This window comes from Oncorhynchus mykiss, chromosome 4 (assembly GCF_057628025.1).
Source record: "Oncorhynchus mykiss isolate SJ-2025 chromosome 4, ASM5762802v1, whole genome shotgun sequence".
In the NCBI taxonomy this organism is placed as follows: Eukaryota; Metazoa; Chordata; class Actinopteri; order Salmoniformes; family Salmonidae; genus Oncorhynchus; species Oncorhynchus mykiss.
In genome coordinates, this window is record NC_143025.1 from 92849157 (window position 1) to 92875000 (window position 25844).

Consider the following 25844-nt stretch of genomic DNA (forward strand, 5'->3'; position numbering starts at 1 on the left):
GGGATCCATAATAAACCCCAGGAAGAGTAGATGCTGCCTTGGCAGGAACTAATGGGGATCCATAATAAACCCCAGGAAGAGTAGCTGTTACCTTGGCAGGAACTAATGGGGATCCATAATAAACCCCAGGAAGAGTAGATGCTGCCTTGGCAGGAACTAATGGGGATCCATAATAAACCCCAGGAAGAGTAGCTGCTGCTTTGGCAGGAACTAATGGGGATCCATAATAAACCCCAGGAAGAGTAGCTGCTGCCTTGGCAGGAACTAATGGGGATCCATAATAAACCCCAGGAAGAGTAGCTGCTGCCTTGGCAGGAACTAATGGGGATCCATAATAAACCCCAGGAAGAGTAGCTGCTGCCTTGGCAGGAACTAATGGGGATCCATAATAAACCCCAGGAAGAGTAGCTGCTGCTTTGGCAGGAACTAATGGGGATCAGTAATAAACCCCAGGAAGAGTAGCTGCTGCCTTGGCAGGAACTAATGGGGATCCATAATAAACCCCAGGAAGAGTAGATGCTGCCTTGGCAGGAACTAATGGGGATCCATAATAAACCCCAGGAAGAGTAGATGCTGCCTTGGCAGGAACTAATGGGGATCCATAATAAACCCCAGGAAGAGTAGCTGCTGCCTTGACAGGAACTAATTGGGATCCATAATAAACCCCAGGTAGAGTAGCTGCTGCTTTGGCAGGAACTAATGGGGATCCATAATAAACCCCAGGAAGAGTAGCTGCTGCCTTGACAAGAACTAATGGGGATCCATAATAAACTTCAGGAAGAGTAGCTGCTGCCTTGGCAGGAACTAATGGGGATCCATAATAAACCCCAAGAAGAGTAGCTGCTGCCTTAGCAGGAACTAATGGGGATCCATAATAAACCCCAGGAAGAATAGCTGCTGGCTTGGCAGGAACTAATGGGGATCCATAATAAACCCCAGGAAGAGTAGCTGCTGCCTTGGCAGGAACTAATGGGGATCCATAATAAACCCCAGGAAGAGTAGCTGCTGCCTTGCCAGGAACTAATGGGGATCCATAATAAACCCCAGGAAGAGTAGCTGCTGCCTTGGCAGGGAACTAATGGGGACCCATAATAAACCCCAGGAAGAGTAGCTGCTGCTTTGGCAGGAACTAATGGGGATCCATAATAAACCCCAGGAAGAGTAGCTGCTGCCTTGGCAGGAACTAATGGGAATCCATAATAAACCCCAGGAAGAGTAGCTGCTGCCTTGACAGGAACTAATGGGGATCCATAATAAACCCCAGGAAGAGTAGCTGCTGCCTTGGCAGGAACTAATGGGGATCCATTATTAACCCCAGGAAGAGTAGCTGCTGCCTTGGCAGGAACTAATGGGGATCCATTATAAACTCCAGGAAGAGTAGCTGCTGCCTTGGCAGGAACTAATGGGGATCCATAACAAATACAAAAACTAATTCCAGAATTGTGAATTGAGCCCAACCCAGACACACACACACACACACACACACACACACACACACACACACTCTCTAAACCTGGTGAGTACTGACTAGTACGTCTACTCATAAGAATGTCAATGGGAGGTGCTCTATCTCCCTCTAGTGGTTGCAAAGTGACAGGTTCATAGTCAGTCTACGGTCCACCAGCAGGGGGCGCTCTTAAGCAGAGTGCTAATGTACCAGGGAAACTCTTTTGGATCAAGGGCCACATCAGAATAAGGGCAGTTATTTGAAAATACATAGGTCCATTATAATTTCTACTTACCTTCTATATCGTTTTAGACTTTTTACTCAAACCTCCCGCGGCCCGTAGTTTACCCCCCCAGGCCCTAGACCCTAGGCTACTTCACAAATGGCACCCTATTCCCTATATAGTGTTCTACTTTTTGAATAGGGTGCCATAGACCCCAAACTAGTAGGCCAATAGCTCAAACCCCGAGCTGAGACAGTAGTGTACACTTCCACAGAGGGTACGACCTGGAACTGAGCTGAGACAGTTGTGTACACTTCAGAAAAATAGTTCCCAGGCTGTCCCCATAGAGAACCCTTTGAAGAACCCTTATGGGTTCAATGTTAAACCCTTTCCACAGAGGGTACGACCTGGAACTGAAATGGGTCTGTCAGGCATGCCAAATAGTGTCCGCTTCCACAGAGGGTACGACCTGGAACTGAAATGGGTCTGTCAGGCATGCCAAATAGTGTCCACTTCCACAGAGGGTACGACCTGGAACTGAAATGGGTCTGTCAGGCATGCCAAATAGTGTCCGCTTCCACAGAGGGTACGACCTGGAACTGAAATGGGTCTGTCAGGCATGCCAAATAGTGTCCACTTCCACAGAGGGTACGACCTGGAACTGAAATGGGTCTGTCAGGCATGCCAAATAGTGTCCAGTACCACAGAGGGTACGACCTGGAACTGAAATGGGTCTGTCAGGCATGCCAAATAGTGTCCACTTCCACAGAGGGTACGACCTGGAACTGAAATGGGTCTGTCAGGCATGCCAAATAGTGTCCACTTCCACAGAGGGTACGACCTGGAACTGAAATGGGTCTGTCAGGCATGCCAAATAGTGTCCGCTTCCACAGAGGGTACGACCTGGAACTGAAATGGGTCTGTCAGGCATGCCAAATAGTGTCCGCTTCCACAGAGGGTACGACCTGGAACTGAAATGGGTCTGTCAGGCATGCCAAATAGTGTCCACTTCCACAGAGGGTACGACCTGGAACTGAAATGGGTCTGTCAGGCATGCCAAATAGTGTCCGCTTCCACAGAGGGTACGACCTGGAACTGAAATGGGTCTGTCAGGCATGCCAAATAGTGTCCACTTCCACAGAGGGTACGACCTGGAACTGAAATGGGTCTGTCAGGCATGCCAAATAGTGTCCAGTACCACAGAGGGTACGACCTGGAACTGAAATGGGTCTGTCAGGCATGCCAAATAGTGTCCACTTCCACAGAGGGTACGACCTGGAACTGAAATGGGTCTGTCAGGCATGCCAAATAGTGTCCACTTCCACAGAGGGTACGACCTGGAACTGAAATGGGTCTGTCAGGCATGCCAAATAGTGTCCACTTCCACAGAGGGTACGACCTGGAACTGAAATGGGTCTGTCAGGCATGCCAAATAGTGTCCACTTCCACAGAGGGTACGACCTGGAACTGAAATGGGTCTGTCAGGCATGCCAAATAGTGTCCACTTCCACAGAGGGTACGACCTGGAACTGAAATGGGTCTGTCAGGCATGCCAAATAGTGTCCACTTCCACAGAGGGTACGACCTGGAACTGAAATGGGTCTGTCAGGCATGCCAAATAGTGTCCACTTCCACAGAGGGTACGACCTGGAACTGAAATGGGTCTGTCAGGCATGCCAAATAGTGTCCACTTCCACAGAGGGTACTACCTGGAACTGAAATGGGTCTGTCAGGCATGCCAAATAGTGTCCACTTCCACAGAGGGTACGACCTGGAACTGAAATGGGTCTGTCAGGCATGCCAAATAGTGTCCACTTCCACAGAGGGTACGACCTGGAACTGAAATGGGTCTGTCAGGCATGCCAAATAGTGTCCACTTCCACAGAGGGTACGACCTGGAACTGAAATGGGTCTGTCAGGCATGCCAAATAGTGTCCACTTCCACAGAGGGTACGACCTGGAACTGAAATGGGTCTGTCAGGCATGCCAAATAGTGTCCACTTCCACAGAGGGTACGACCTGGAACTGAAATGGGTCTGTCAGGCATGCCAAATAGTGTCCACTTCCACAGAGGGTACTACCTGGAACTGAAATGGGTCTGTCAGGCATGCCAAATAGTGTCCACTTCCACAGAGGGTACGACCTGGAACTGAAATGGGTCTGTCAGGCATGCCAAATAGTGTCCACTTCCACAGAGGGTACGACCTGGAACTGAAATGGGTCTGTCAGGCATGCCAAATAGTGTCCACTTCCACAGAGGGTACGACCTGGAACTGAAATGGGTCTGTCAGGCATGCCAAATAGTGTCCACTTACACAGAGGGTACGACCTGGAACTGAAATGGGTCTGTCAGGCATGCCAAATAGTGTCCACTTCCACAGAGGGTACGACCTGGAACTGAAATGGGTCTGTCAGGCATGCCAAATAGTGTCCACTTACACAGAGGGTACGACCTGGAACTGAAATGGGTCTGTCAGGCATGCCAAATAGTGTCCGCTTCCACAGAGGGTACGACCTGGAACTGAAATGGGTCTGTCAGGCATGCCAAATAGTGTCCACTTACACAGAGGGTACGACCTGGAACTGAAATGGGTCTGTCAGGCATGCCAAATAGTGTCCACTTCCACAGAGGGTACGACCTGGAACTGAAATGGGTCTGTCAGGCATGACAAATAGTGTCCACTTCCACAGAGGGTACTACCTGGAACTGAAATGGGTCTGTCAGGCATGCCAAATAGTGTCCACTTCCACAGAGGGAACGACCTGGAACTGAAATGGGTCTGTCAGGCATGCCAAATAGTGTCCACTTCCACAGAGGGTACGACCTGGAACTGAAATGGGTCTGTCAGGCATGCCAAATAGTGTCCACTTCCACAGAGGGTACGACCTGGAACTGAAATGGGTCTGTCAGGCATGCCAAATAGTGTCCACTTCCACAGAGGGTACGACCTGGAACTGAAATGGGTCTGTCAGGCATGCCAAATAGTGTCCACTTCCACAGAGGGTACGACCTGGAACTGAAATGGGTCTGTCAGGCATGCCAAATAGTGTCCACTTCCACAGAGGGTACGACCTGGAACTGAAATGGGTCTGTCAGGCATGCCAAATAGTGTCCACTTCCACAGAGGGTACTACCTGGAACTGAAATGGGTCTGTCAGGCATGCCAAATAGTGTCCACTTCCACAGAGGGTACGACCTGGAACTGAAATGGGTCTGTCAGGCATGCCAAATAGTGTCCACTTCCACAGAGGGTACGACCTGGAACTGAAATGGGTCTGTCAGGCATGCCAAATAGTGTCCACTTCCACAGAGGGTACGACCTGGAACTGAAATGGGTCTGTCAGGCATGCCAAATAGTGTCCACTTACACAGAGGGTACGACCTGGAACTGAAATGGGTCTGTCAGGCATGCCAAATAGTGTCCACTTCCACAGAGGGTACGACCTGGAACTGAAATGGGTCTGTCAGGCATGCCAAATAGTGTCCACTTACACAGAGGGTACGACCTGGAACTGAAATGGGTCTGTCAGGCATGCCAAATAGTGTCCGCTTCCACAGAGGGTACGACCTGGAACTGAAATGGGTCTGTCAGGCATGCCAAATAGTGTCCACTTACACAGAGGGTACGACCTGGAACTGAAATGGGTCTGTCAGGCATGCCAAATAGTGTCCACTTCCACAGAGGGTACTACCTGGAACTGAAATGGGTCTGTCAGGCATGACAAATAGTGTCCACTTCCACAGAGGGAACGACCTGGAACTGAAATGGGTCTGTCAGGCATGCCAAATAGTGTCCACTTCCACAGAGGGTACGACCTGGAACTGAAATGGGTCTGTCAGGCATGCCAAATAGTGTCCACTTCCACAGAGGGTACGACCTGGAACTGAAATGGGTCTGTCAGGCATGCCAAATAGTGTCCACTTCCACAGAGGGTACGACCTGGAACTGAAATGGGTCTGTCAGGCATGCCAAATAGTGTCCACTTCCACAGAGGGTACGACCTGGAACTGAAATGGGTCTGTCAGGCATGCCAAATAGTGTCCGCTTCCACAGAGGGTACGACCTGGAACTGAAATGGGTCTGTCAGGCATGCCAAATAGTGTCCACTTCCACAGAGGGTACGACCTGGAACTGAAATGGGTCTGTCAGGCATGCCAAATAGTGTCCAGTACCACAGAGGGTACGACCTGGAACTGAAATGGGTCTGTCAGGCATGCCAAATAGTGTCCACTTCCACAGAGGGTACGACCTGGAACTGAAATGGGTCTGTCAGGCATGCCAAATAGTGTCCACTTCCACAGAGGGTACGACCTGGAACTGAAATGGGTCTGTCAGGCATGCCAAATAGTGTCCACTTCCACAGAGGGTACGACCTGGAACTGAAATGGGTCTGTCAGGCATGCCAAATAGTGCCCACTTCCACAGAGGGTACGACCTGGAACTGAAATGGGTCTGTCAGGCATGCCAAATAGTGTCCACTTCCACAGAGGGTACGACCTGGAGCTGAAATGGGTCTGTCAGGCATGCCAAATAGTGTCCACTTCCACAGAGGGTACTACCTGGAACTGAAATGGGTCTGTCAGGCATGCCAAATAGTGTCCACTTCCACAGAGGGTACGACCTGGAACTGAAATGGGTCTGTCAGGCATGCCAAATAGTGTCCACTTCCACAGAGGGTACGACCTGGAACTGAAATGGGTCTGTCAGGCATGCCAAATAGTGTCCACTTCCACAGAGGGTACGACCTGGAACTGAAATGGGTCTGTCAGGCATGCCAAATAGTGTCCACTTACACAGAGGGTACGACCTGGAACTGAAATGGGTCTGTCAGGCATGCCAAATAGTGTCCAATTCCACAGAGGGTACGACCTGGAACTGAAATGGGTCTGTCAGGCATGCCAAATAGTGTCCACTTACACAGAGGGTACGACCTGGAACTGAAATGGGTCTGTCAGGCATGCCAAATAGTGTCCACTTCCACAGAGGGTACGACCTGGAACTGAAATGGGTCTGTCAGGCATGACAAATAGTGTCCACTTCCACAGAGGGTACTACCTGGAACTGAAATGGGTCTGTCAGGCATGCCAAATAGTGTCCACTTCCACAGAGGGAACGACCTGGAACTGAAATGGGTCTGTCAGGCATGCCAAATAGTGTCCACTTCCACAGAGGGTACGACCTGGAACTGAAATGGGTCTGTCAGGCATGCCAAATAGTGTCCACTTCCACAGAGGGTACGACCTGGAACTGAAATGGGTCTGTCAGGCATGCCAAATAGTGTCCACTTCCACAGAGGGTACGACCTGGAACTGAAATGGGTCTGTCAGGCATGCCAAATAGTGTCCACTTCCACAGAGGGTACGACCTGGAACTGAAATGGGTCTGTCAGGCATGCCAAATAGTGTCCACTTCCACAGAGGGTACGACCTGGAACTGAAATGGGTCTGTCAGGCATGCCAAATAGTGTCCACTTCCACAGAGGGTACTACCTGGAACTGAAATGGGTCTGTCAGGCATGCCAAATAGTGTCCACTTCCACAGAGGGTACGACCTGGAACTGAAATGGGTCTGTCAGGCATGCCAAATAGTGTCCACTTCCACAGAGGGTACGACTTGGAACTGAAATGGGTCTGTCAGGCATGCCAAATAGTGTCCACTTCCACAGAGGGTACGACCTGGAACTGAAATGGGTCTGTCAGGCATGCCAAATAGTGTCCACTTCCACAGAGGGTACGACCTGGAACTGAAATGGGTCTGTCAGGCATGCCAAATAGTGTCCACTTACACAGAGGGTACGACCTGGAACTGAAATGGGTCTGTCAGGCATGCCAAATAGTGTCCACTTCCACAGAGGGTACGACCTGGAACTGAAATGGGTCTGTCAGGCATGCCAAATAGTGTCCACTTCCACAGAGGGTACTACCTGGAACTGAAATGGGTCTGTCAGGCATGCCAAATAGTGTCCACTTCCACAGAGGGAACGACCTGGAACTGAAATGGGTCTGTCAGGCATGCCAAATAGTGTCCACTTCCACAGAGGGTACGACCTGGAACTGAAATGGGTCTGTCAGGCATGCCAAATAGTGTCCACTTCCACAGAGGGTACGACCTGGAACTGAAATGGGTCTGTCAGGCATGTCAAATAGTGTCCACTTCCACAGAGGGTACGACCTGGAACTGAAATGGGTCTGTCAGGCATGCCAAATAGTGTCCACTTCCACAGAGGGTACGACCTGGAACTGAAATGGGTCTGTCAGGCATGCCAAATAGTGTCCACTTCCACAGAGGGTACTACCTGGAACTGAAATGGGTCTGTCAGGCATGCCAAATAGTGTCCACTTCCACAGAGGGTACGACCTGGAACTGAAATGGGTCTGTCAGGCATGCCAAATAGTGTCCACTTCCACAGAGGGTACGACCTGGAACTGAAATGGGTCTGTCAGGCATGCCAAATAGTGTCCACTTCCACAGAGGGTACTACCTGGAACTGAAATGGGTCTGTCAGGCATGCCAAATAGTGTCCACTTCCACAGAGGGTACGACCTGGAACTGAAATGGGTCTGTCAGGCATGCCAAATAGTGTCCACTTCCACAGAGGGTACGACCTGGAACTGAAATGGGTCTGTCAGGCATGCCAAATAGTGTCCACTTCCACAGAGGGTACGACCTGGAACTGAAATGGGTCTGTCAGGCATGCCAAATAGTGTCCACTTCCACAGAGGGTACGACCTGGAACTGAAATGGGTCTGTCAGGCATGCCAAATAGTGTCCACTTCCACAGAGGGTACGACCTGGAACTGAAATGGGTCTGTCAGGCATGCCAAATAGTGTCCACTTACACAGAGGGTACGACCTGGAACTGAAATGGGTCTGTCAGGCATGCCAAATAGTGTCCACTTCCACAGAGGGTACGACCTGGAACTGAAATGGGTCTGTCAGGCATGCCAAATAGTGTCCACTTCCACAGAGGGTACGACCTGGAACTGAAATGGGTCTGTCAGGCATGCCAAATAGTGTCCACTTCCACAGAGGGAACGACCTGGAACTGAAATGGGTCTGTCAGGCATGCCAAATAGTGTCCACTTCCACAGAGGGTACGACCTGGAACTGAAATGGGTCTGTCAGGCATGCCAAATAGTGTCCACTTCCACAGAGGGTACGACCTGGAACTGAAATGGGTCTGTCAGGCATGCCAAATAGTGTCCACTTCCACAGAGGGTACGACCTGGAACTGAAATGGGTCTGTCAGGCATGCCAAATAGTGTCCACTTCCACAGAGGGTACTACCTGGAACTGAAATGGGTCTGTCAGGCATGCCAAATAGTGTCCACTTCCACAGAGGGTACGACCTGGAACTGAAATGGGTCTGTCAGGCATGCCAAATAGTGTCCACTTCCACAGAGGGTACGACTTGGAACTGAAATGGGTCTGTCAGGCATGCCAAATAGTGTCCACTTCCACAGAGGGTACGACCTGGAACTGAAATGGGTCTGTCAGGCATGCCAAATAGTGTCCACTTCCACAGAGGGTACGACCTGGAACTGAAATGGGTCTGTCAGGCATGCCAAATAGTGTCCACTTACACAGAGGGTACGACCTGGAACTGAAATGGGTCTGTCAGGCATGCCAAATAGTGTCCACTTCCACAGAGGGTACGACCTGGAACTGAAATGGGTCTGTCAGGCATGCCAAATAGTGTCCACTTCCACAGAGGGTACGACCTGGAACTGAAATGGGTCTGTCAGGCATGCCAAATAGTGTCCACTTCCACAGAGGGTACGACCTGGAACTGAAATGGGTCTGTCAGGCATGCCAAATAGTGTCCACTTCCACAGAGGGTACTACCTGGAACTGAAATGGGTCTGTCAGGCATGCCAAATAGTGTCCACTTCCACAGAGGGTACGACCTGGAACTGAAATGGGTCTGTCAGGCATGCCAAATAGTGTCCACTTCCACAGAGGGTACGACCTGGAACTGAAATGGGTCTGTCAGGCATGCCAAATAGTGTCCACTTCCACAGAGGGTACGACCTGGAACTGAAATGGGTCTGTCAGGCATGCCAAATAGTGTCCACTTCCACAGAGGGTACGACCTGGAACTGAAATGGGTCTGTCAGGCATGCCAAATAGTGTCCACTTCCACAGAGGGAACGACCTGGAACTGAAATGGGTCTGTCAGGCATGCCAAATAGTGTCCACTTCCACAGAGGGTACGACCTGGAACTGAAATGGGTCTGTCAGGCATGCCAAATAGTGTCCACTTCCACAGAGGGTACGACCTGGAACTGAAATGGGTCTGTCAGGCATGCCAAATAGTGTCCACTTCCACAGAGGGTACGACCTGGAACTGAAATGGGTCTGTCAGGCATGCCAAATAGTGTCCAGTTCATCACCTTACCCTTCAGTTCATTACATTACCCTTCAGTTCATTACATTACCCTTCAGTTCATTACATTACCCTTCAGTTCATCACCTTACCCTTCAGTACATCACCCTACCCTTCAGTTCATTACATTACCCTTCAGTTCATCACCTTACCCTTCAGTTCATTACATTACCCTTCAGTTCATTACATTACCCTTCAGTTCATTACATTACCCTTCAGTTCATCACCTTACCCTTCAGTACATCACCCTACCCTTCAGTTCATTACATTACCCTTCAGTTCATCACCTTACCCTTCAGTACATCACCCTACCCTTCAGTTCATTACATTACCCTTCAGTTCATCACCTTACCCTTCAGTTCATTACATTACCCTTCAGTTCATCACCTTACCCTTCAGTTCATTACATTACCCTTCAGTTCATTACATTACCTCTCAGTTTATTACATTACCTCTCAGTTCATTACATTACCCTTCAGTTCATTACATTACCCTTCAGTTCATCACCTTACCCTTCAGTACATCACCCTACCCTTCAGTTCATTACATTACCCTTCAGTTCATCACCTTACCCTTCAGTTCATTACATTACCCTTCAGTTCATCACCTTACCCTTCAGTTCATCACCTTACCCTTCAGTTCATTAAATTACCCTTCAGTTCATTACATTACCTCTCATTTCATACATTACCCTTCAGTTCATCACCTTACCCTTCAGTTCATTACATTACCCTTCAGTTCATTACAATACCTCTCAGTTCATTACATTACCCTTCAGTTCATCACATAACCCTTCAGTTCATCACCTTACCCTTCAGTTCATACATTACCCTTCAGTTCATTACATTACCCTTCAGTTCATCACCTTACCCTTCACTTCATCACCTTACCCTTCAGTTCATTACATTACCCTTAAGTTCATTACATTACCCTTCAGTTCATCACCTTACCCTTCAGTTCATCACCTTACCCTTCAGTTCATACATTACCCTTCAGTTCATTACATTACCCTTCAGTTCATCACCTTACCCTTCAGTTCATTACATTACCCTTCCGTACATGACCTTACCCTTCAGTTCATCACCTTGCCCTTCAGTTCATTACATTACCCTTCAGTTCATTACATTACCCTTCAGTTCATCACCTTACCCTTCAGTTCATCACCTTACCCTTCAGTTCATTACATTACCCTTCAGTTCATCACCTTACCCTTCAGTTCATCACCTTACCCTTCAGTACATCACCCTAGCATTCATATTAATTAATCTCTTACTTGACTTAGGTATTTTCTTTAAACTGCATTGTTGTAGTCAGCATTTCACTGTGAGGTCTACTACACCTGTTGTATTCAGCATTTCACTGTAAGGTCTACTACACCTGTTGTATTCAGCATTTCACTGTAAGGTCTACTACACCTGTTGTATTCAGCATTTCACTGTAAGGTCTACTACACCTGTTGTATTCAGCATTTCACTGTGAGGTCTACTACACCTGTTGTATTCAGCATTTCACTGTAAGGTCTACTACACCTGTTGTATTTAGCATTTCACTGTAAGGTCTACTACACCTGTTGTATTCAGCATTTCACTGTAAGGTCTACTACACCTGTTGTATTCAGCATTTCACTGTGAGGTCTACTACACCTGTTGTAGTCAGCATTTCACTGTGAGGTCTACTACACCTGTTGTATTCAGCATTTCACTGTAAGGTCTACTACACCTGTTGTAGTCAGCATTTCACTGTGAGGTCTACTACACCTGTTGTATTCAGCATTTCACTGTGAGGTCTACTACACCTGTTGTATTCAGTATTTCACTGTGAGGTCTACTACACCTGTTGTATTCAGCATTTCACTGTAAGGTCTACTACACCTGTTGTAGTCAGCATTTCACTGTAAGGTCTACTACACCTGTTGTATTCAGCATTTCACTGTAAGGTCTACTACACCTGTTGTATTCAGCATTTCACTGTGAGGTCTACTACACCTGTTGTATTCAGCATTTCACTGTAAGGTCTACTACACCTGTTGTATTTAGCATTTCACTGTAAGGTCTACTACACCTGTTGTATTCAGCATTTCACTGTAAGGTCTACTACACCTGTTGTATTCAGCATTTCACTGTGAGGTCTACTACACCTGTTGTAGTCAGCATTTCACTGTGAGGTCTACTACACCTGTTGTATTCAGCATTTCACTGTAAGGTCTACTACACCTGTTGTAGTCAGCATTTCACTGTGAGGTCTACTACACCTGTTGTATTCAGCATTTCACTGTGAGGTCTACTACACCTGTTGTATTCAGTATTTCACTGTGAGGTCTACTACACCTGTTGTATTCAGCATTTCACTGTAAGGTCTACTACACCTGTTGTAGTCAGCATTTCACTGTGAGGTCTACTACACCTGTTGTATTCAGCATTTCACTGTAAGGTCTACTACACCTGTTGTAGTCAGCATTTCACTGTGAGGTCTACTACACCTGTTGTATTCAGCATTTCACTGTAAGGTCTACTACACCTGTTGTAGTCAGCATTTCACTGTGAGGTCTACTACACCTGTTGTATTCAGCATTTCACTGTAAGGTCTACTACACCTGTTGTATTCAGCATTTCACTGTAAGGTCTACTACACCTGTTGTATTCAGCATTTCACTGTGAGGTCTACTACACCTGTTGTATTCAGCATTTCACTGTAAGGTCTACTACACCTGTTGTATTTAGCATTTCACTGTAAGGTCTACTACACCTGTTGTATTCAGCATTTCACTGTAAGGTCTACTACACCTGTTGTAGTCAGCATTTCACTGTGAGGTCTACTACACCTGTTGTAGTCAGCATTTCACTGTGAGGTCTACTACACCTGTTGTATTCAGCATTTCACTGTAAGGTCTACTACACCTGTTGTAGTCAGCATTTCACTGTGAGGTCTACTACACCTGTTGTATTCAGCATTTCACTGTAAGGTCTACTACACCTGTTGTAGTCAGCATTTCACTGTGAGGTCTACTACACCTGTTGTATTCAGCATTTCACTGTGAGGTCTACTACACCTGTTGTATTCAGTATTTCACTGTGAGGTCTACTACACCTGTTGTATTCAGCATTTCACTGTAAGGTCTACTACACCTGTTGTAGTCAGCATTTCACTGTGAGGTCTACTACACCTGTTGTATTCAGCATTTCACTGTAAGGTCTACTACACCTGTTGTAGTCAGCATTTCACTGTGAGGTCTACTACACCTGTTGTATTCAGCATTTCACTGTAAGGTCTACTACACCTGTTGTAGTCAGCATTTCACTGTGAGGTCTACTACACCTGTTGTATTCAGCATTTCACTGTAAGGTCTACTACACCTGTTGTATTCAGCATTTCACTGTAAGGTCTACTACACCTGTTGTAGTCAGCATTTCACTGTGAGGTCTACTACACCTGTTGTATTCAGCATTTCACTGTAAGGTCTACTACACCTGTTGTATTCAGCATTTCACTGTGAGGTCTACTACACCTGTTGTATTCAGCACTTCACTGTGAGGTCTACTACACCTGTTGTATTCAGCATTTCACTGTGAGGTCTACTACACCTGTTGTAGTCAGCATTTCACTGTGAGGTCTACTACACCTGTTGTATTCAGCATTTCACTGTGAGGTCTACTACACCTGTTGTATTCAGCATTTCACTGTGAGGTCTACTACACCTGTTGTATTCAGCATTTCACTGTGAGGTCTACTACACCTGTTGTATTCAGCATTTCACTGTGAGGTCTACTACACCTGTTGTATTCAGCATTTCACTGTGAGGTCTACTACACCTGTTGTATTCAGCATTTCACTGTGAGGTCTACTACACCTGTTGTATTCAGCATTTCACTGTGAGGTCTACTACACCTGTTTTATTCAGCATTTCACTGTAAGGTCTACTACACCTGTTGTATTCAGCATTTCACTGTAAGGTCTACTACACCTGTTGTATTCAGTATTTCACTGTAAGGTCTACTACACCTGTTTTATTCAGCATTTCACTGTGAGGTCTACTACACCTGTTGTGTTCGGCATTTCACTGTGAGGTCTACTACACCTGTTGTATTCAGCATTTCACTGTGAGGTCTACTACACCTGTTGTATTCAGCATTTCACTGTAAGGTCTACTACACCTGTTGTATTCAGCATTTCACTGTAAGGTCTACTACACCTGTTGTATTCAGCATCTCACTGTAAGGTCTACTACACCTATTGTATTCAGCATCTCACTGTAAGGTCTACTACACCTGTTGTATTCAGCATTTCACTGTGAGGTCTACTACACCTGTTGTATTCAGCATTTCACTGTAAGGTCTACTACACCTGTTGTATTCAGCATTTCACTGTAAGGTCTACTACACCTGTTGTATTCAGCATTTCACTGTAAGGTCTACTACACCTGTTGTATTCAGCATTTCACTGTCAGGTCTACTACACCTGTTGTATTCAGCATTTCACTGTGAGGTCTACTACACCTGTTGTATTCAGCATTTCACTGTAAGGTCTACTACACCTGTTGTATTCAGCATTTCACTGTGAGGTCTACTACACCTGTTGTATTCGGCATTTCACTGTCAGGTCTACTACACCTGTTGTATTCAGCATTTCACTGTAAGGTCTACTACACCTGTTGTATTCAGCATTTCACTGTAAGGTCTACTACACCTGTTGTATTCAGCATTTCACTGTGAGGTCTACTACACCTATTGTATTCAGCATCTCACTGTAAGGTCTACTACACCTGTTGTATTCAGCATTTCACTGTAAGGTCTACTACACCTGTTGTATTCAGCATTTCACTGTGAGGTCTACTACACCTGTTGTATTCAGCATTTCACTGTAAGGTCTACTACACCTGTTGTATTCAGCATTTCAGTGTAAGGTCTACTACACCTGTTGTATTCAGCATTTCACTGTGAGGTCTACACCTGTAGTATTCAGCATTTCACTGTGAGGTCTACTACACCTGTTGTATTCAGCATTTCACTGTAAGGTCTACTACACCTGTTGTATTCAGCATTTCACTGTAAGGTCTACTACACCTGTTGTATTCAGCATCTCACTGTAAGGTCTACTACACCTATTGTATTCAGCATCTCACTGTAAGGTCTACTACACCTGTTGTATTCAGCATTTCACTGTGAGGTCTACTACACCTGTTGTATTCAGCATTTCACTGTAAGGTCTACTACACCTGTTGTATTCAGCGCATGTGACAAATGTAATTTGATTTGATTTGATTTTATATATTTTACATACCTGTCTATATAAGGTCCCACAGTTGACAGTGCATATCAGAGCAAAAACCAAGCTATGAGGTTGAAGGAATTGTCCGTAGAGTTCCGAGACAGGATTGTGTCGAGGCACAGATCTGGGGAAGGGTACCAAAACATTTCTGCAGCATTGAAGGACCTCAAGCACACTGTAGCCTCCATTTTAAAATGGAAGAAGTTTGGAGCCACCAAGCTCTTCCTAGAGCTGGCCGCCCAGCCAAACTGAGCAATCGGGGGAGAAGGGCCTTGGTCAGGGAGGTGACCAAGAACCCGATGGTCAGTCTGACAGAGCTCTAGACTCCCTCTGTGGAGATGGGAGAACCTACCAGAAGGACAACCATTTCTGCAGCACTCCACCAATCAGGCCTTTATCGTGGAGTGGCCAGACGAAAGCCACTCCTCCGTAAAAGTCACATAACAGCCTGCTTGGATTTGGCCAAAAGGCACATTAAGGACTCAAGATTCTCTGGTCTGATGAAACCAAGATTGAACTCTTTGGCCTGAATGCGTCGTCACGTCTGGAAGAAATCTGGCACCATCCTTATGGTGAAGCATGGTGATGGTAGCATCATGCTGTGGGTATGTTTTTCAGCAGCAGGGACTGGGAGACTAGTCAGGATCGAGGCAAAGATGAACATAGCAAAGTACAACCTGACAGAGCTTGAGAGGATCTGCAGAGAAGAATGGGAGGAACTCCCCAAATACAGGTGTGCCAAGCTTGTAGCGTCAAACCCAAGAAGACTCAAGGCTTTGATCTCTGCCAAAGGTGCTTCAACAAAGTACTGAGTAAAGGGTCTGAATACTGATGTAATTATAATATTTTGGTTCTTTGTTTTTTTTTATAAATATATAAACATTTCTAAAAACCTATTTTTGCTTTGTCATTATGGGGTATTGATGATGGGGAAGAAAAAACTATTGAATCCATTTTTAGAATAAGGCTGTAACCTAACAAAATGTGGAACAGTCAAGGGGTCTGAATAGTTCTGTATGTGTGGATGATAGTATTATGTGTGCTATTACCTAGTCTGTGTCAAAACTACAGTCAGATTTTATAGCAGGAATCCCTTGCTGATAGAAAACTTTAAAACAGGCAAAACAAAAGACATCTTCTTTTCAAACTCCCGTAAGTATGTTTCGGAACGAACTACACATTCACTCTTTAGATGGTTATCCAATCAAACGTGTTCCTACATAAACTGTAAATACTTAGGCATTTGGATTTATACCGATTTTTTCATTTATTTTTTGATCTGGTTTAAAAGCTAAGATTTAAAGTTGTCTTTTTCTACAGAAACAGACGGTGTCTTTCTTTGAGCAGTAGGAAGCAGATTATTCAGTCAACCTTTTTATCTGTTGTTGATTATGGTGATATTATTTATCAAAGTGCAGCTGCTAATACTCTTAAACCTTTTGGATTCCATCTCCCATAGTGCCCTTTGTTACAGGCGACAGTTTTGACAGTCTTCACTGCATCCTGTGTCAGAAGGTTGGCTGGACTTCACTAAAGACCTCATCCCATCTCCCATAATGCCTTTTGTTACAGGCGACAGTTTTGACAGTCTTCACTGCATCCTGTGTCAGAAGGTTGGCTGGACTTCACTAAAGACCTCATCCCATCTACCATAGTGCCTTTTGTTACAGGCGACAGTTTTGACAGTCTTCACTGCATCCTGTGTCAGAAGGTTGGCTGGACTTCACTAAAGACCTCATCCCATCTACCATAGTGCCTTTTGTTACAGGCGACAGTTTTGACAGTCTTCACTGCATCCTGTGTCAGAAGGTTGGCTGGACTTCACTAAAGACCTCATCCCATCTACCATAGTGCCTTTTGTTACAGGCGACAGTTTTGACAGTCTTCACTGCATCCTGTGTCAGAAGGTTGGCTGGACTTCACTAAAGACCTCATCCCATCTACCATAGTGCCTTTTGTTACAGGCGACAGTTTTGACAGTCTTCACTGCATCCTGTGTCAGAAGGTTGGCTGGACTTCACTAAAGACCTCATCCCATCTCCCATAATGCCTTTTGTTTTGTTACAGGCGACAGTTCTGATACTCTTCACTGCATCCTGTGTCAGAAGGTTGGCTGGACTTCACTAAAGACCCATAGATCTCTACATTACTCCCGTTTTGTTTACAAGGCACTACTTCATAAACTTCCGTCTTATCTAACTTTGCTGTCGAAATATAGACGCCCGAGTTGCGTAACCGAAACCCGTTCACAGGATTGGTTAACTCTTAGGGTCCCCACCGATATATATTGTAATTTTAATGCGTAATGATGGAACAAAATGTCAAATACATTTCATGTTGATGTTCTGGTTCCATTCAGGCAATTAAAAGTATTTATTGGTGTCACTTCCTCTCCGGCCTCTAGGTCACCAGGCTGCTCGTCACGGCGCACACCTGTCACCATCGTTACACACACCTGTCACCATCGTTACACACACCTGTCACCATCGTTACACACACCTGTCACCATCGTTACACACACCTGTCACCATCGTTACACACACCTGTCACCATCGTTACACACACCTGTTACCATCGTAACGAGTAATTGCGCATTATAACACTCACCTGGACTCCATCACCTCCTTGATTACCTGCCCTTTTTATTTCACTTGTCATTGTGTCTGTTTCTGTTCCATGTCGGCTGCTTGTGTTACGTGTTTGTTTCATTTTTATTAACTAAACGTTTTCACTTCCTGAACGTACTTCCCGACTCTCAGCGCACATCATTACAGTTGGGGAGGAATGTGGCATTCTGGGTGATTTGTGATGTTTTATTTGTGCTTCCCATTGTGTTTTTTGTATTTTAACGTATATATATATATATATATTTTGTGTATAATGTATATATTTATGTTGTCTGTGTATATACTGGGCACATTTGTAAAAGAGACCTACTGTCTCTTTTACAAATCTTTCACCTGTCCTTGGGATTGTCTCCACCCCCCTCCAGGTGCCGCCCATCTTCCCCATCATCCCCAGTGTATTTATACCTGTGTTCTCTGTTTGTCTGTTGCCAGTTCGTCTTGTTTGTCAACCAGCGTTTTTGTTCTCAGCTCCGGATTTTTCCAGTCTTTCCTTTTTTTTACTCTCCAGGTTTTGATCCTTGCCTGTTCTGACTATGAGCCCGCCTGCCTGACCACTCTGCCTGTTCTGACTCTGAGCCTGCCTGCCTGACCACTCTGCCTGCCCCTGACCCTGAGCCTGCCTGACCACTCTGCCTGCCCCTGACCCTGAGCCCGCCTGCCTGACCACTCTGCCTGTTCTGACTCTGAGCCCGCCTGCCTGACCACTCTGCCTGCCCCTGACCCTGAGCCTGCCTGACCACTCTGCCTGCCCCTGACCTTGAGCCCGCCTGCCTGACCACTCTGCCTGCCCCTGACCCTGAGCCTGCCTGCCCACTCTGCCTGCCCCTGACCCTGAGCCTGCCTGACCACTCTGCCTGCCTCTGACCCTGCCCCTGCCCCTGCCCCTGACCCTGAGCCTGAGCCTGAGCTTGAGCCTGCCTGCCTGACCACTCTGCCTGCCCCTGACCCTGAGCCTGCCTGACCACTCTGCCTGCCCCTGACCCTGAGCCTGCCTGACCACTCTGCCTGCCTCTGCCCCTGCCCCTGCCCCTGACCCTGAGCCTGAGCCTGAGCTTGAGCCTGCCTGCCCACTCTGCCTGCCCCTGACCCTGAGCCCTCCTGCCTGACCACTCTGCCTGCCCCTGACCCTGAGCCCGTCTGCCTGAACACTCTGCCTGCCCCTGACCCTGAGCCTGCCTGACCACTCTGCCTGCCCCTGACCCTGAGCCCGCCTGCCTGACCACTCTGCCTGCCCCTGACCCTGACCCTGAGCCTGCCTGACCACTCTGCCTTCCCCTGACCCTGAGCCTGTCTGCCTGACCACTCTGCCTGCCCCTGCCCCTGATCCTGACCCTGAGCCCGCCTGCCTGACCACTCTGCCTGCCCCTGACCCTGACCCTGAGCCTGAGCCTGCCTGACCACTCTGCCTGCCCCTGACCCTGACCCTGAGCCCGCCTGCCTGACCACTCTGCCTGCCCCTGACCCTGACCCTGAGCCTGAGCCTGCCTGACCACTCTGCCTGCCCCTGACCCTGACCCTGACCCTGACCCTGACCCTGTCTGCTGTCCGGTACCGTTGTCCCACATCTGGTTTACTGACCCCTGCCTGACCTTGACCCTGTCTGCTGTCCGGTACCGTTGTCCCACCTCTGGTCTACTGACCCCTGCCTGACCCTGAGCCTGTCTGCTGTCCTGTACCGTTGTCCCACCTCTGGTTTACTGACCACTCTGCCTGCCCCTGACCCTGTCTGCTGTCCGGTACCGTTGTCCCTGTTGTCATTATGGGGTATTGTGTTTAGATTTATGACGGGGGGAGAAAAAAAAGTAAATTTAGAATAAGGCTGTAACATAACAAAATGTGGAAAAAGTCAAGGGGTCTGAGTACTTTCCGAATGCGCTGTATTAAATGTAGCTTTGCATATTTACATTTACCATGTTAAGTCTTCCCCTGAGTCCAGGTTGACCGCTGGAACATCTAAAATAAAACGATTTTTCCCTTTCTCTCTCTTTGTTTTCTCCGTTTGGGCAGTGGTCCAACAAAACAATTAGCTAGAGCAGCCGCTCAGCGCATGGGAATCCCGAACGCAGGCCCCTGCTATCTTACTAATGACCTACCTCCTCTCCTCCTCCCCCTCTCCTCCTCCCCTGCTCCATCTCTCTCTCAGGACCGAGTGGGCAGCTCCTCCGTGCAGCTGCGGCCTGAGTGTGAGTCCGCCAAGTTTATTTTCTACCCGGTGGTCCTGTAGGGGAGGGGGGAGGGAGTGGAGTGCCACAGGCCCTGGTAAAAAAGTAGTGCACTATGAAGGGAATAGGGTGCTATAGGGCTCTGGTCTAAAGTAGTGCACTATATAGGGAATAGGGCTCTGGTCTAAAGTAGTGTACTATATAGGGAATAGGGTGCTATAGGGCTCTGGTCTAAAGTAGTGTACTATATAGGGAATAGGGTGCTATAGGGCTCTGGTCTAAAGTAGTGCATTTCTTTTTTTACACACAATAACCCCATAATGTCAAAGTGGAATCACGTTTTTAAACATTTTTTACAGATTAATAAATAAAAAAATGAAAATCTGAAATGTCTTGAGTCAATAAGTATTCGACCAGAAGTAAGGAGTTAAAATGTACTGAACAAGTTACATCATGAATTCACTCACACTGTGTTCAATAATAGTGTTTAACTTGAGTTTTAAATCTCTTTAAACCTCACACATACAAGTATCTGTCTTTCAGTCAAGCAGTGAATTTCAAGCAGAGATTTAAATGACAAAGACCAGGGAGGTTTTCCAATTCCTCGCAAAGTAGAGCACTTATTGGTGGATGGGTAAACAAAACAACTAAAACTGACATTGAATATCCCTTTGAGTGTCGTGAAGTATTTAATTAAACGTTGGATGGTGTATAAATACACCCCAGTCACTTCAAATATGAAGGATTCCTTTTTAACTCAGTCGACAAAGAGGGATTTCACCATGAAGCCAACGGTGATTTTAAACCAGTTGCAGATTTAAATGGCTGTGATAGGAGAAAACTGAGGATGGATCAACAACATTGTAGTTACTCCACAATACTAATCTAAATGACAGAGTGAAAAGGATGAAGCCTGTAAATAATACACATTTTCCAAAACATGCATCCTGTTTGCAACTAGGCACTAAAGTGATACTGCAGAATATGTGGTAAAGAATTACAGGTTTTGTCCTGAATACAAAGATCTATGTTTGGGGCGAATCCAACATAACACATCACTGAGTCTTCATATGTTCAAGCATGGTGGTGGCTGCATCATGTTATGGGTATGCTTGTCATCAGTAGGGACTCAGGAGTTTTTTTTTTTTTAGGATAAAATAGAATAGGAATAGAGCTTAGCACTCACAAAGTGCCAGAATAAAAACCTGGTTCAGTCTGCTATCCACCAGACAGATCCATGTTTCAGCAGGACAATCATCTAAAACTCAAGCTCAAATATACATTAAAACGAAATTGAATGTTCCTGAGTGTTACGGTTTTGATTTAAGTCGGCTTGAGAATCTCTGACAAGACTTCAAAATGGCCGTCTAGAAATGATCAACAACCAACTTGACAGAACTTGAAGAATTTAAAAAAGAATAATGGGTAAACATTGTACAATCCAGGCGTGCAAAGCTCTTTCGAGACTTACCCAGAGACACTGTAAGCTGTAATCACTGACAAAAGTGATTTTAACATGTATTGACTCAGGCGATTTAATAATTTGTTTAATCCAAATATATTTTTTTTTTTTATTTTCCAATATTTAAAAAATACATGTAAAAAGAAAAATATATTCCATTTTGACATTACATAATATTTTTTAGTCAATTGTTGACAACAAAAGAATATTACAGTTTAAATCTATTTTAATTCCACTTTGTAACACAACAAAATGTCTAAAAAGTATAATTGATGTGAATACTTTCGGCAGGCAACTGTATACAATCTGTCCCAGCGAGGCTATGTGTGGGTCATCCCGCCTGTGGATCGCTACAATAACATGACACTAATAGATGGATGTGGGGGCTTGTTATTACACCATGCTCTTCTCTTCTCTCCTCTCCTCTCCTCTCCTCTCCTCTCCTCTCCTCTCGTCTTCTCTTTCCTCTCCTCTCCTCTCCTCTCCTCCTCTCCTCTCCTATAATAATCTCTGAGTTTGCAGCTGTTGAACAATGTAGCTGCATAGTGACAAGGAGCTGGTGTGTGTGTGTGTGTGTGTGTGTGTGTGTGTGTGTGTGTGTGTGTGTGTGTGTGTGTGTGTGTGTGTGTGTGTGTGTGTGTGTGCTGCATAGTGACACCGGGCTGTCCCAGACCGGGTTTATCCTCCCTGCCTAACGCGCCAGGGTGAGCTGCTAGCTGCATAAATATCTGTCTTCCGTGTGTAAACAGTACTGTCATTAACCCGCGTGAATTAAACAAGGCGTCTGCAACCTGATTAAGCGCCGCGCGCACATTTTGCTACTTTCAAAAAGGTTGACCTTCCAACCTACATACCTATTCTCTTGCGACGCTTTTACCGATATTTATTCACGTCAAAAGGAAGAAAACCACCGTGGAATAATTGTATAAATGAAACACAGGCCCTAACCAAGGCGCAAACCATATATTTATATATTTTTTTAACGAGATAGTCTAGTAGGCTTTATCCATTGTTTACTTTAGGAGATAGAGGAAAACAAATAAACCTGGACCTGTGGACACTTAGATTTTTTTTTCTCCCCCGGTGCTCGTTTCTAGAGTTTTGTGCTGTGATTTTGAGGGATCGGTAATAACCAGGGGTTATTGGGTTAGCAGGAAAATAGCCTTATAGCCTACAGTAACAACAAAACAGTGCCCTGTAGAATTTAAATTCCTCTTAGTCCAACTTCAACACAATGCACATTGGGGAAGAAAATGATGCGATGAATACATTTTATTCGTATAAAATCTGGCTATTCAGATAGGATATTGAGACATTTTTCATGTGCACTTCCAACGCGGCGACTGACAACATCACCTGTAAAACAAATACTCGTGTGACAAAGTTTTTTTTTTTTAAGCATTTTTAAGATTATAAAAACGTATACAAAACACAATATGTCCTCGAACCAGCAAAGGCAACATGTGAACAATTTAAATATAAAATCAGCTTCTCTGTATCGGAACGCGTGAGAGAGCGTGCGCTCTCCCGGTATTCCCACTCATTATTTGGTTTAGGAGAGATGACGTGCATTTCTGTCCATCTGAAAAATTCAAAAAAAATGTATCATGTCCATCCTTTGACGGTTAATGTTCATGTCATGTCCATCCGTTACATCATGAGGCGGTTGTTCCACACAACCGGGTGGTGTTGAGCATCTCTTTCAAATCATTCTCCGGTTTCCCGGCGACCATGAAGGGCCACGTCTGGAGAGAGAGAGATAGAGAGTAAATCACAAATCAACTCACCGCGTATTACAACAACAATGTTATAACAATATAAAAAAAAAGCCAAATGTATTAATTTAACACACAATAGCGTTTTTTCAAACCTCATCCTCATTAGCCTATCCATTTTTAGACTGGGTCAAGAAATCAACTTCACACAAAACATAAGGTTTATTTTTTTATCCTTGACATCTTTCAAGTTAAACCTAACTTGTAAACATCATAATAATAGGCGTAATTGAATAAATAAATAAATATATATATATATAATATATATGTTTTCCTCTACCTACTGAACCTATAACATGGATATGCCAATGATGAAGTGTTTAAAACAACACGGAACAACCATTAAAAAACAGAAGCCTTGTTGGGGAAATTATGAATTGGGGTAATAGTATTGATCAGTTATTGTGTGAATGATATAGTCCATTGGGTTAACAATAAACACCCATAATCCGTTATAGGACCATCCAAACAGAGTGATGGCCATACAGAAAGAATTCTCCGATTCACGACGAGAATTTCGGATCACTTTTAATTGTATCAAGCTCGACTATTAGTAGACTTTCTGTCTCTCTGAGACTCTTTATGTTATGTCAACGCTCGGGGAGTTTCTCCTGGCCACTGTATTAGTTAAATTAGCTTCGGTTCTGAAAGCTCTTTGGGGTTTAGGTTGAATAACCTATCTCTATAGCGCTTTGCGAAAATTGATGATATAAACAAGGGTTAGGACTAGATTTAATTAAAATAATTAAAACGAGGGTATAAAATAAATGTGATTGAATTTAATTTGAGGTGTCTCTCACCAGGTTCACAGGGTGGATAAATCCGTTCTCGTATTTGTCGTTGGCGAGGATCTGCCGTAGATGGGCTATGTAGCTCGAGGCGAGGCGAAGTGTGTCCAGTTTGGAGAGCTTGGTGTCCGGCGGGACCCACGGTAAAGTCGTCTTCAAACGGGAAAACGCTTTGGATAGCACGCGCATCCTTGCCCTCTCCCGTGCGTTGGCCGCGTTCCTCTGCGGCTGCTTGCCGCCCCCATCGTGCGCCACGCCGTTCAGCGCGGTTTTCCTACCGGACCCTGTTTTCCGTTTCTTTCCCCGGGCAGTTTTGTCGTTGGCCGAGCCGCCTTCGCAGTTCGAACTGTCCCCGGTGCTCTCGTTCGACGTACCGGAGTCTTTACCGGAGGAGCCGAACTTCAGGATCCCGTCCAGGAGCTCGTCGTCAACGTCGCTAAGCGACCCGGTAGACATGGTCGGTTTTTGTCGGTTGGGGAGCGCGTCCTCAGCAGAACATGTGTGACACGGGACGGACCGTCGAGGACGGATTAGAGACTGAGGTGAGCGAGCTGCCCGGTGTGTCTTCCTACTCCTCGAGACCCAGGCTGTTCATGAAGCGGAATTACGGACCGGAGGATGTGGAGTTAACTGTAAGCATGCGCCCTTACGAAACTGACCATTTATCTCTGTGACCGGGGGGCGTAACCGCGAGGCTAGGCGAGTCACGGCGGAAGGGAGGACCGGTCCCATGAGTGATGGATGAACAATTCCACACAGTTCAAAACACACAGTTTTACAAGTGGATGCTATAGTCCTAGTGTATTAGCTGAACACGTAATAATGAGTTAGTTTTGGACAGTTCTTAGAAACCGCCGACGGCAAGAAGCAAATATGTCTTTTTTTTCTATCCGTGTAAAAACACCGGACAAAGACCTGTGCTGCAGATTTGAACATACGACCCACTGCAGCCGATACACGAGACGGCATCAACACGTGTTCTTTATAGTTCAATACTCATACCTTACCGATGACTTGCTATTTCAGCACTAAGAGATATAAACTTCCCAGAATGATATCACTGAACGTTATCCATTGGGATGTTTAATACAATATATTTCGCTGATAGCCTAACCGTGGGCCTACATTATTATGATTTTTAACTATGAAATAATGAACTAATGAGTAGAAATATAGGATACTTTTAGGCTATAGTCTCTACGTGAATGCTATTCAACGAAACACAGTATACATTTTTTTGTGACCTAAGACATTTTTTAAATGCTTCGGCTGTTTATAAAATAAATATCCACTGCAATATGGATCTACTGTGGACCATAAATTAATCTAGAAATTGTTAAAAAAAATATTCGATGCATGTTACATCATCATTAATTATTGTCTTATTTCCCGCTTACTTTAAAATAGGAAAATAGGCCATTTCGATAACCCTGAATTGAAATTAAAAGTTTGCTAACTTTGAATGTATTATTATTATTATTATTATTAGTATTATTATTATAATTATTAGACTATACAAGTAGCCAACATTTAAGATCATATGCCTGCATTATGGACAACGATGCACGGTTTCTAAATGTCCCTTGTATAGCCCTACAGCAGGTGTTTTCTGCTTACTGATCATATATGTAGTCTACATTACATTCCACAACAGCGTTACATGTACTCTAATAGATTGATAATAGATAATAATGTCAGATTATGGAT

The 25844-nt window shown here is 45.9% G+C and overlaps 1 protein-coding gene across 1 annotated transcript; it reads right to left on the reverse strand.

The window, feature by feature from the left end:
- Positions 1-22831: 22831 nt before the first annotated feature.
- Positions 22832-25050, reverse strand: tcf21 (transcription factor 21). The gene is made up of 2 exons (XM_021594837.3): positions 24150-25050; positions 22832-23319 (listed from the first exon to the last, which is right to left on the reverse strand). The coding sequence occupies exons 1-2, from the start codon at positions 24591-24593 to the stop codon at positions 23230-23232; spliced, it is 534 nt and encodes a 177-aa protein (XP_021450512.1). The 5' UTR covers positions 24594-25050; the 3' UTR covers positions 22832-23229.
- Between the last annotated feature and the right edge of the window lie 794 nt (positions 25051-25844).

Excerpts from the sequence above, each read along its gene's own strand:
- tcf21 (XM_021594837.3), bottom strand. The coding sequence starts at position 24,593 with ATGTCTACCGGGTCGCTTAGCGACGTTGACGACGAGCTCCTGGACGGG. Across the intron at positions 23,320-24,149 it reads TTATCCACCCTGTGAACCTG|ACGTGGCCCTTCATGGTCGC; the intron begins GTGAGAGACACC and ends CTCTCTCTCCAG.